Source organism: Gambusia affinis, linkage group LG05 (genome assembly GCF_019740435.1).
Source record: "Gambusia affinis linkage group LG05, SWU_Gaff_1.0, whole genome shotgun sequence".
Classification (NCBI taxonomy): domain Eukaryota; kingdom Metazoa; phylum Chordata; class Actinopteri; order Cyprinodontiformes; family Poeciliidae; genus Gambusia; species Gambusia affinis.
This window is the reverse complement of record NC_057872.1, coordinates 12,367,893-12,379,870: the sequence shown is the minus strand read 5'-3', so window position 1 is coordinate 12,379,870 and position 11,978 is coordinate 12,367,893. Positions and strand designations below refer to the sequence as shown.

Here is an 11,978-nt window from a genome sequence, read left to right as displayed (position 1 = left end):
TTGCAAAAATTCAAAAATGTTCAGATAAAAAAAGGCCACTTTCAACATTGCAATAATGTCACATTTTTATTGAAAAGTAAATTTTATGAGATCCACCAACACAGTTCCTCCCACAATGCATCAGCATTTTTGGTGAGTTGATTGGTGCTCACACGATTGTTTTTGTTTCTTTGACTACAAACAAGTCAGTCCATCTATCTTCAACACTGATAAAGACAATCATTATTTTTAACATGCTCCATTTTAATTATGTACCAATTAAATTTATAAGATTTATTTTTGTTGATAAATGACATCTATGCTGCAAATCAACATTGAAGTTTGTCAACTACAAACCTCAATGTAGTTGACATTGGAAACAGCTTACACAAGAGGGAAAAGGCATCTTGTATTCTATTCCCAAGTATCACTGACATAATGTGGTAATCTTAGAAGAGAGTATGTATAAATTAAAATGTAATTTACTTGCCATTTATGACAAAAGATAGAATAACACATATGTTGCTGTGACTTATTACCTACTGGATTGTAGCAAATGCTAAGCCACTGTTTGCCTTTGTTATGGTTTTTGCAACGGTCAAAGTTTTCTGGACAGCGCTACGGTGACCTCTGACAGAGATAAGACAGATTCTGATTGAGTGCAGCTCAAAGTTCAAAACCCAATACTATTACTGTAACAGCACAGCAGACGAAAGCCCTGCGAGAGGCACTGACGGTTTGAGTGTTCGCTAAACACCACGTTAACAGAAGGTCGGTGACCACATCCTCCCGTTTATTCCAGCCACAGTGAATAGGTAGTTTGCATTCAGATAACTTCATAGTGTCTCTTCTATGAACAGAAATAACTGCAAATTAACAAAAAAAATGACAAAGACAATGACTTTTGATTTAACATGTAATAAAATAAGGCATAAAAAAACAGCAATTCAGTAACTGTTAAATTCTTTATGACATTAAACAAAATTCATAAAAAGGCCTGAAATCTCTCTTTTGGTAATACCTTGAAAATGAGGCCTAACTATTTGCTCAATCCTCTCTGAATCAACCAATGATCTGTTATCCAGATAAAAGCATATCTGGATCATATTCCTGGTATTCAAAAGGATACATTTTGAATCTCCAAGTAGCATCTATAAAACAGTCTTCAACATATATTTTAGGCAGTAAGTAAATAAAGTCCATATATAATAAAATGTCTAACCTTCCTATTAAAATATTGCATCAGCTGGGTGTATATGTATGTGCTACTAAAAATGAATACCACCCTTTTGTCATTGCTGTAACCTGTCTTATTACTGCAGCTCCCGTTATGCTTCTTTGGCCATTTGAGGTAAAGTTTAACAACCAGGTAACCCTATAAAACGTATGTACATGCATATTGAACCAATAAAAAGAATATTGTAGTTCAGAAACAGACCTTTATAGCCAACACTAAAATAATAAGTAACACAAGATGCTTTTACTTTAACTCCAAACCCTCTTTCACAGCTGCAAACAGTGGACAGTCGGGAAGGAATGTGCTTTGGCTGTCACCAGACACTTTGGTCACTTCTGTGGGTTCTGAATTATAGTCATTAGCTTTGGCTCTACCTGTCCCACATGCCTGCAGAACTCAGTCACCAAGTCAGCTAATCCTGAAAATATATGAAATGTTTGAAACATGCTATACCTGAGGGACCGTTCTGTAATGGAAATCTCCTGGCTTACAGAAATATATCTGCTAAACATTAACATAAATTTTTTTGAAAAGGTAAAGCATGTTTATTATATTTGGTCAGTTTCTATAACTGTTAAATACCTTAAGGGAGAAAAAACAAAAAAATATACATATATATATATTGAACTCGTACCTGCAGCGTAAGAAAATCTCTCATGGCAATACTGGGCACCTTATGAAAAGATTCATTGTCATAACAAACATATTAAGATTTCAACAAAGAAGCATAAACAAAATGAAATATAACAGAAGAGAACTAACGAAGAAAGCATGACCTCAACAAGAACAGGGTTTGTTTTAAGGACCCTTTGTAATACTAATATATGTAGTACCATTTTAATTAAAAGCAATCAAAACTATTGGAGTCAGGTTTTCTCAGTTTTTTGTATCCATCTTCTTGTACTCCTCTAAAAAGGGACAATGAATTACAGTGTGATTCAGCTGAAAAGGTCTGAAGGCACAGTGTTATAACAAGTTTTAATTTGATAAACGCACAAAATTATAACAGCTGTGGTCCATTTAAAGTGGAGGAAAGGTTCCATAAAAAAAAAAAAAAAAAAAAAAAAGAAAAAATCTCATTCAATATTTATGCCACGGTCCTTCCCAGGAAGGAAATGACCCAAACGCATTTTAGGAGGAATACATCCGTTTCCTTATTACCCTTTCTGCATAGAAAGCTGAGCATTAAGTAGACAAAAGCAGAAAACGGTGGCAAACACAAACAGACGGGGATGGATGAGGATGCAAAAAAAAAAAAAAATCGTATGTCTGCAGCACTGGAAGAGAACAGACTTCAAACTTCATCTGAAGGAATCTTCTTCAGCTGTTAAAAGATCCTTACTTAGTCCTGATCGAAAGGAGTCGGACTCCACATTAGATTGTCCCTGCTGGTCAGTTCAGGCATAGAACTCCTTGGTGGGCGCTTTGTGATAAGCTGTTGCAGACATTTTGGTGTCTCCCAAAGCGTAACTTCCTTCATCCTTCTTCTTCATGCGGTAGGCAAGGAGGAGGAGGAGGGAAATGGCACAAAGGAATCCGACCACTCCACAGGCAATGACAGCTGAGGACAAAAATAATAAAAATTGACTTTATTTGCAGTCTTAAACTGTTAAAAAGTCACCTTTAAAAACATTTTTTTCAGAGCCTTATGTGAATTATAAATCTGACTAACTTGTAAAACTTATCCTCACCTGCAAGAACCTCTGTCCTCTCCCACAGGTTCTCAGAGGTGACTTCCTGTGGAGAGTTGACCTCGTTCCGCCGGCTGTTTCGTCCGCCTTGAGGAAAATTGTCACTTTCAACTTTGATCAAGACTTTGGTGTCCACTAGGATATCTTCATTCACAGGAGGGCTAAAGTCAGTAGTTACATCTACAGGACTGGCATTGGTACTCAGGTCTTCATCGACAAAGTTGGATGTGGAGTCTGGAGTCTGTAGTGATCATAGAGATAACACATTTGAAAATAAACTTGACACATTGTCTAGTTTTATTGCTCTTAATTAGTGTTCATATACTGCACAGTGCAGTTATTTACATTTCATCAATGTTCAACAAAAACGAGAACGTATACAACGAAACCTTTTCAAATTGTAAAGAAAATTGCTTCAGCAGATTTTTTTTTTTTTTTTATGTTTGGCTTCATTTTACTATTATACCACATTACAAAATACACATCAACAGTACATTAATGGAAAACAAAAAGAAGAGGTACTGTGGGTCAGTGACTGAATGTGTGTGACCATATACGTGTGTGTAGGAGCAAATTACAGCTGATTAAAATGAAACTGAGATAATCACCAATGAATAAAGTAATAACATAACGGGGACATAATCATCATAATAAACAGTAAAATTAAAATGATATGCATTTGTTCTACCTCATCAGTGTCATCTGCTGTAGGTTCTGGATCCTGCCTTTCTGCTGATGTGGTTTGTGGGTCGGAAAAGGAGCTCACAGTGGGCTGTGCTGGAAGTGGCAGCACCACTTTGTGAAGGATGCTCTCAGTGATGTTCAGGAACCTCAATACTTCGTCTTGATCTGACAGGATACTGAAACCTGTGTCAAAAGCAGATATTAAGTGTAAGACAAAATTTAAATTGAAACTATTGAGAGAAAGAGTCAGCAAGACTTTCAGAGTGTTGACAGAAAGACTTCTGGTCCAGCGAGGTCCAAAAGTAACTTTGGTCTGTTTTAGTAAAGCTAGCAGTGCTAACCAAGGTGATGTAGACAGCTTAAAATGTCATCAAAAATCAGAATAGGCTTAACTACAATAAATTATTTAATTTGATGTACAATAAAAAAGTTCCATTGCAATAAAATGCTAAACCTAAATATTTCACATTACAGTACTGGAGTAATCTTATGTTGAACCAGGGATTGGTATTTATCGTACTGTTTATTGTGAAAAACTTCCAGTCGTGACAAAAATTATTTATTGTGACAGCAATAATTTCCAATTAATAATGTCTGAAAACCCCAAAGACTGACAGTAATGTTAGTTTTACAAGAAACTACCACTGAATTTTCATTAATTCAAAAGTATTATTACAGTAAACGCAGATACTCTGTACAGTTGAGTGATTAAAACATAGATAAAAATCACACTTGTTTACATAACTGGTGCCCTGAAGAAGACACTTTAGTGTTGCATGTTTTTTTATAGCAGTATTTGCATTTGCAGAGCTTTGACTGCAGTGGATGAAGTCACAGGCATGTTTGTAATTCTCTAAAAAAGGATTGCAAATAAATTTGAAATATTGCTTTTATTTCACTTTCCTCATTACCACAAACAATTCCACAAAATATAATGATGAAATTTAAGTTTGTATCGCCCTTCTCTCTGCTGGGATGGATATCTAAATATAAATTTATATAAAAATTTGCATTGAAGTAAAGCCGCCAAAATAAGCTTACAAAAGCAAAGCCACTCTTACCATGGTCTCCAGACCCTGAACCAGAGCCAGATCCATCATCTTCACCGTCTTCATCATCTATGGGGATGTCACCTGATCCTAGATCCTCTATGTAAAGGTCATCTGTGTGGGAAGTAGTTGAATGGGACAGGACAAGGAGCTGGAAGACAGAAGAAAAACAGTACAGTAATTTAAGGGGGGGACATACAAAGAAAGACAAAAAAGAGAATGAGAGACACTGATGCACATAAATTCACACGTTCAGAAATCCACCCACTAATTGAAACCATGTGAAAACCTCTGCAGATCTAGAGTAAGACAATACCTCTCGTAACCAATGATGTATGCAGGCCAAATATGCTGGAAGTGTGCACTGCTGTCTGTGAGAGAAACCACGGTGTGAGCTGCAGCCATTCTATTGTATGAATAGTTGGCCTAAGCTGGATTTCTGCTCATTTCATGTGTCATGGTTGTAATTTGTGATACTCCCCAGAGCCAGACAGCTGAGACCAAAGTGTTTTTCAGAGGAGTGGGAGTGAGAGAGAAAGAGATAGAGCAGCTTCAAAGACAACAGACAAAACAGATAAAGTGCATATACACGTTAAAAAGGTTACTGCCGTTGCTCTGGATACCCCCCTAGCAACCCAGCGCTACACAAATGCGACATGCTGAAAACCATTGAGAAACTGCACGGAAAGCCCAGTCAGTGAGGAGCTGATGCAACAAACACAGCAGGCAGGCAAAAGGGAAAACAAGAGAAGCCTGATAACGACTGAAATGTTTAAAAGAAAAAGTGAAGGAGAGAGGGGAATCACACAGTTGGTGTTAAGACAGAAACACACACACACACACACACACACACACAGACATGGATGAATATGGTCCTTTGAGACTTCAGCTATGTCTGGTATGTATACTATGCTTCCACTAACACAGGTGCTGAGAGAGTTAGAGAGGAGAAAGCCTGGAGAAAGGAAAGGGAGAGAGCGGAAGAAGAGAGACAGAAAAAGTTATTTGTCTGACAAAACAGGTGCTGAAGACAACAAAAAGTGTGAGATAAGGTGACCAATTCCGTTTTACTATGACTACAGTTAATGACTCAAAGTTAGCATTACAAAGAGATCATCAGCACCAGCTTTAGGGAGAAAACTGAACATGCGGTTTAAAAACTCACTACAATGGTAAATTTTTATCATATGCTCTTGCTTAAGGTGTTCAATGGACCAAGCTTACAAAACAATGGACTCCTGTTTCTGTTAGCCGTGGCTCAGATCTCTTACAGACAAATGACTCATTTGAGGTAAAAGTAAAGCACACCAAACATGCTCACACTGTGGCAATAAAGAAAATTTCCACCCGTTTCTAAAGGCAGCAGAATAGGCTAATGCACAACATGGCTAAACAACAGAAGAGGCTTTTGGTTTTAGCCAACTATTACAAATCCAGATGATGAAAACGTATTAGCAGACTTAAAGGACTGAACTTTTATCTTATTCCAACAGATACTGCCAACAATTAGACCAAATGGCTTTAAATTCAGTCTGTGCTGATGAAGAAAGATAGTGGTTATCTTTAAACTGTTTGAGATTCACCTCCTAGCTCCAATTGAAGCCAGACATCAGTTGTTTAAACTGGGTCTGTTGCAGAGCAAAAAGAGCAGGTCACGCCCACCTCTACAATGGCCACCGCATAGCCCTTGGGATTTTTCCACATTTACTCACAGGACAACTTCAAAGTGTCTTGTTGAGATCTGAAGTAATAGATAAACAAGAAGTGGTGCGGGAAAGTGAAATGAAAGAAAGACGATTTGCTTTTAATTTTTTTTTTTTCCAAACAAAAATCTGAAAAGCGTGCATTTGTACTCCGCCCTACTCAGTCACTCCTTTATAGAACCAATTACAGCTGCAAGCCTTTTAACATATGTCCCCACAACAAAACACAGTTGTTCCCCTTTTTTCTAATGTAAATTCACTCAGGCTCACACTGATGGGATATAGAGGTTATAACAAACAGCGTTTCTTGCCACAGCCAACCAAATGCATTCCAGTCTAGAATTTACTGGGCCATACAAACACATGAATTGCTTTAAATCAAAACCATGGAACCATAAATCTAGCTGTAGGGCCACTCTTCTGCTAGAGGGTGGATCCCCACTCCTTTTTCAGCCTTTTAACAGGATTTCTTTTCCCCAGGATTTTGTTCTGAAGAGCATGCCCACACCATGATGCTGCCACCACTCTCTGTCACATCAAAGTTTGGGCTTTATTGTGACAAACAAAAGTTGATTAAATTTGCTGCATCAATGAAAAGGCCTTCTAAGGGTGCAATAAGTTTGAATTTAATTTAGGCTTTAGTGAATTGGCAGCTAAAGCTGGGAACTTCATGATTCATCATTATCATCAAAAAAAAAAAAAGGAAGACAATCGTAGGTATATAGCTATCACAATATTGAAACATTGTAATTGAACGCTTTTATTAAATTAAATAATAAGACTAACTCAAGATAATGCCCCGTAAGCAATTTGTTTTACATTGATAAACGTTAAATAAAGATGATGTGTTTTGGTGGATAAGTCAGGCTAATCTTTTATTCCAGTAACTTTCTGTTGAACTATTACTTTTATTAATGGACATAAACACCATATTTTCTGTTAAGGTAAATGTTTTAATACATCTAATTGATAAATATAACAACATGTATTAGTTGTTAAAGAGAATCATAAGCATCCACACTTGAAATCAGCAGAGCAGACCCTATGTTTGCAGTAAAAAAAAAAAAAAAAAAAAGATGAAAATTATGTATGAAAAGTTAATTTTCCTACTAACATTCCTCCTTGCTTATTGCTTTTTCCTATTAATTGAACAAAAATTGTTGAAAGGTAAAAGCCAAAATGTAACTAATGAGTCAATACTCTGTGCTTCCCTTGTTCGAAGTAGATTGTGTCAGAGTTTACTGGTAGATGTGACACAAAGGTCAAACATCTGGAAAACACACATATGCAACGTACATAGCATGTACACTGGTGTGGTTTCCTAAAGCTTTATCAAACTGAAGACAGTTTACTGGAAACAGCTGGAACGGGGCAGTACAGCTATTTAAACATTCAGTGGGGGTGAGGGTGTTAGAAGAGTGTGTTCTAAAATTTAGCAACCCCCTCCTATCGTGTGTTTCTGGGGATGACATGTAAATATTTCTCCTGGGAGATGGAAGCCAGTGAGTAGAGACAAGAGAGAGATTGTGTAACAGGCCAAAGCACACAGAGAGCCTGTCACCGTCATCGAGATACCTGCTTTACACAATGCTGTGCAAAGAGGGTGCATGTTTGATCAAGGCAACAAAGAACAGAATGTTTGACCACCTCAACATCAAGCCAGCGTCTTTTTAACGGCTTGAAAGGTGTCAGAAATAAACAAATCTGTGCGTTTTTGTTGTAGCCCAGCAGGGCTTCGTAATCTTTCAACTTTAGAGTGTAGTTTCCAGACATCTGTGACATTATCTGTCGCTAAGGGCTTCAGCATGGAGATAACGACACAGTAGAACTGTAATGCAAAGGTCCCAGTCCACACAATCGGAAAACCATTACAATGTTTTAGCTACGGGAAGAAAGGAGGAAGAGGGATCCTCAAAAAAATAACTAAAACAGCCTGCCTTGGTTTATTGGGCCGGACCTGAAGTGGTTGTCTTATCTCTGTTCAACAATGCCGTGACTCACACTGTTAAAACCCACGCGGCACATCGCCACAAGTAATACTAGCCTACTTTTATTTACATTTCATTATATCTCATTTTACTGTGCAGTGGAAGAGTAATTTTACAGCCGCATGTGCGATTTGGGAGCAGGCTTTTAAAGCGCCATAAAAGGACTCATTAAAACCGGTGTGACAATGTGTCACTGTCTTCCTCCTTCCTTGTGTGGTTCGGCAGAAAACTACGTGTGCTCCACGCAGTAACGTGCCTGCCTGGACAAGCCCAGAGGGACTCGCTGTGAGTCATCCATCCAGAAAATGACACAACTACCGGCCCACATGCTGGCATGGACCAAACGCCTGCTTTGATGTTCTGCTTTCAGAGGAAAGCAGCGTTACCGGCTGACGAAGCACTCACTCTTTAGCCAACTCAACCACACAAGGAGAAGGATAGTATATATATATATATATATATATATAAGTACGTATATGTGATGCAACCCATCGCACCCAGCAATTTAGGCCTGGAGCCTGTATTAGAGGCATAAAGTAAGGAGGAATCTAACCAGAATGGTGAAATAAGTATCAGCCACCATTCTGGGAAGATAGAGTTTCTGTTGCCTCTGAGAAAAAAAGAAACACAATTAGAGGTGCTTTTTTTTTGGGTGGGGGGAGAATACAAAGGTTTTCATTTTCTCTTAGGCCTGATTTTCAATGGGTTTTGGTTTACAGGGAACTGCAACAAATGATAGAGAAAACACATTTTTTAATGGAGGTAGGAAGTTAATCCCCATTTATCCATCGATGCATATGACTCCGACACCCACTTGATTCTAATGAAACTAAAATGCATCGACGGTCAACACGTTCACCTCGTTCCAGGTGATTTGGTTTTTCACCTTGAAGGAGAAATGAACCAAAAAAAAAAAAAAAAAACAGGAGTTTTTAAATTATTATTTTGGTTTTAAAATACATAAGATTATAGACAAATATAGATAATTTTAAATTTTTGGTTTGATTCTCTTTTATATTATTCTACAAAAAAAAATAAAAATAAAAAAATCACTGATGAAGAAAAACTGAAAGCTTGTTCAGTTTCTGACCTAAATTTTCCACATAAGATATATGCTTAAACTAGTCCTTCCATGATGTTGCAAGTATTTTTTTTATGTTTTTTTTTGTGATTCTTGCAATCTAAGATTACAGATTTTGTGGCACCTTTTTCAAAAGTTTGTGGTCAAATTTGCAAATTTTGTAAGGCTTTATTTATGCCATGACAGTCTTACAAAAACCCAACATTGCTTTTCCCCTTCTCTCTTTCTCATCAAGTTAAATAAATCCGTGACATCACTGGTCATATAGGGTAGAGGTGTATATACAAATATATACACATACACGTCATTTTAGAAAGGTTCTTTTGTGATCTTTATTTATAATATTTCTTCTGTAATGAAACAAAGAAGCAGGACGGCACCTTTTTGATGTACATAGTCCTATAGTCATTACGTTCTCAGATTTATGTGCCTTTCAGGGACTATGATGAAAAAAAAATATATACTTCTCTTTGCCAATGGATTTGTTTTTACGACGCAAAGCTATACTCCCACTGTAAATTTCACCACTGAAAAAAGAAATAACTCTTTACAACAATTTATCTTGGCTGTGTTGCATTCATTTTAAAATAGAACCTTTGTTATGTCGTTTTTATTACTGGTTTCCAATAAAAAATATCCAAACACAAAAACACACAGGAAAAATCAAAGTACATGCAGCTGGCTTGTGTGATTATGGAGTAATAATAGTGGGGAGGCTCAGTCAGTTTTGCTTAATTCAATAAACCACCTTGACTTTTCTGTGTTTGAGATACAGTTCAACATTACGGGGGTTCAAGGCTGATTCCCAGTGATTGATTGGTGCGTCTATGTTTGCAAAACAGATGCAATCTGGATTGGATTGGAGAACAAACTCAACAATCAGGGTTGAGACTACATGAGGTTTCGCAAATCAACAAGCCTGGGGTGTTACAATCCTCTTCAAAAATGAGACTCCGTTAAAAATAAAAGAAAACTGTAATGTGTATAAAAGTATATAAATGCATATATTATTACCCCCCCAAGACTACTTTGTGACTTGGTAGCTCAAGATGTTTGGCAGCCACTGATCTACAGAATAAGAACATACAAAACAAAAATCCAAAGGGTATATCCACAACTCTAAGTCTTGCTCCCCACCCCTCATTTAGCAGAATGGTCTCAAGTTTAAACTCCCTTTCTTTCACAACATACAGTCCATAAATCTTAAAGAATCGTTTTCTGGGATCTGTGGCTCTCATTATGGATTTTTTTTTTTAACTCAAGTCTTGTAAACAGGTTATTCTTTTTAAAACCTAACACAACAAACATCTGCATTTTATCCTATTATCTCCAAGAAAATTTCAGACTATGGAACCGGCACAGCTGTAGCTGTAGAAAAATCTTGGCCAAATACTGATATTTCTCTTCAGATTTCAATTATTATTATTATTATTATTATTATTATTATTATTTAAAAAAAATCTAATCTGTATATTAAACCCGAAGCCCAGGGCAAATGGGTGTTCAAGTCTCAAGCGCTTGGTTTAAATGTCAAAGTTTTGAGCCAGAGGCTAGCCAGACTTGTGAACTTGACACCAGCTGGTGGAAGGCTTGAACTTGGCTATAATCCACAACATGATTATCAGCCAACATCTGTGTTAGTAACAGCATTTTTCACATTACAGCTTGATAATGTCATCCATGTTTACGTTTAACTTAATTATTTGTGATACACTTTAGATAAAAAATAAATAAAATAAAATAAAATAAAAAGATATCTATACATGAGACTCTATAAAATAAACAAATACACTGGCAAAACAACTTCGAACAATACGAAAATACACCTTTGAGAAGATCTGGAAAATGTTGATAATTCTTCAGGAAGAACGTTAACCGAAAAACAACAAACCATCTGAACAAAAACAAACGTTATGGGAGTTTTCCAAACGCAATTTAACGGCTGGAAAGTAGCTAAATTGGACGTAAAATGAGAACAAAACATTAAGTTCGTCATTAACTATGTGAGCGAACCCACCGTGAAAGCAGAACCCAAAATCAAAGCTCGTTACCTTGTCGCTGATAAACCCAGTCGACAGCGCGACGAGGAAGAAAAGCCACAGATTCTTCATCTTGACGACCAAACAACGGAAAAAGAAAAAAAATTGTACAAGGAAAAAACCTTACAATTAAAACCACAAACCGAAAAAATATAAATAGTTAAGATAACTGATGAGAAAACAGAGTTGCTCAAAATTTCCGTGACGGTTCGATGCTGGAAATGTAAATAGTTTGGTTAAATCTCAGATGCGTCGGGAACAACTCCCCAGTTCGGTGTGAAGCAAAGTTCCACTGTGGAGTTGTTTAGACTGGCTATGCAGCGTGGCTGCGCAATGACGTCAACGCGGCGTGACGTTCATTCATGAAGGTGATGGGCTGGTTGAGGGGGTTTGTTATTTTGAGATTGGTTGACGTGACAACGCATATATTTTTTTGTGGTATTTTAAAATATGTCTTTTCTACGTCGCCTCAGTTGCATTATCTTTATTTTCATAAGTAAAGTAATGCGACCTTTTTTTCGATCGCT

General features: G+C 37.0%; 1 protein-coding gene across 1 annotated transcript; it reads right to left on the bottom strand.

Moving 5' to 3' along the window:
* Window positions 1–53: 53 nt before the first annotated feature.
* On the bottom strand, window positions 54–11,824 carry LOC122830777 (syndecan-2-like). Its single transcript, XM_044116441.1, has 5 exons — window positions 11,464–11,824; window positions 4,653–4,791; window positions 3,596–3,774; window positions 2,908–3,148; window positions 54–2,777 (listed from the first exon to the last, which is right to left on the bottom strand). Exons 1-5 carry the CDS (start codon window positions 11,521–11,523, stop codon window positions 2,614–2,616), a joined length of 783 nt encoding a protein of 260 aa, XP_043972376.1. The 5' UTR covers window positions 11,524–11,824; the 3' UTR covers window positions 54–2,613.
* Window positions 11,825–11,978: the final 154 nt, after the last annotated feature.

Coding starts and splice junctions, on each gene's coding strand:
- LOC122830777 (XM_044116441.1), bottom strand. CDS start 11,523: ATGAAGAATCTGTGGCTTTTCTTCCTCGTCGCGCTGTCGACTGGGTTT. Junction 3,775..4,652: donor TTCAGGGTCTGGAGACCATG/GTAAGAGTGGCT, acceptor CTTTTGACACAG/GTTTCAGTATCCTGTCAGAT. Junction 2,778..2,907: donor GAGGACAGAGGTTCTTGCAG/GTGAGGATAAGT, acceptor TTTTGTCCTCAG/CTGTCATTGCCTGTGGAGTG.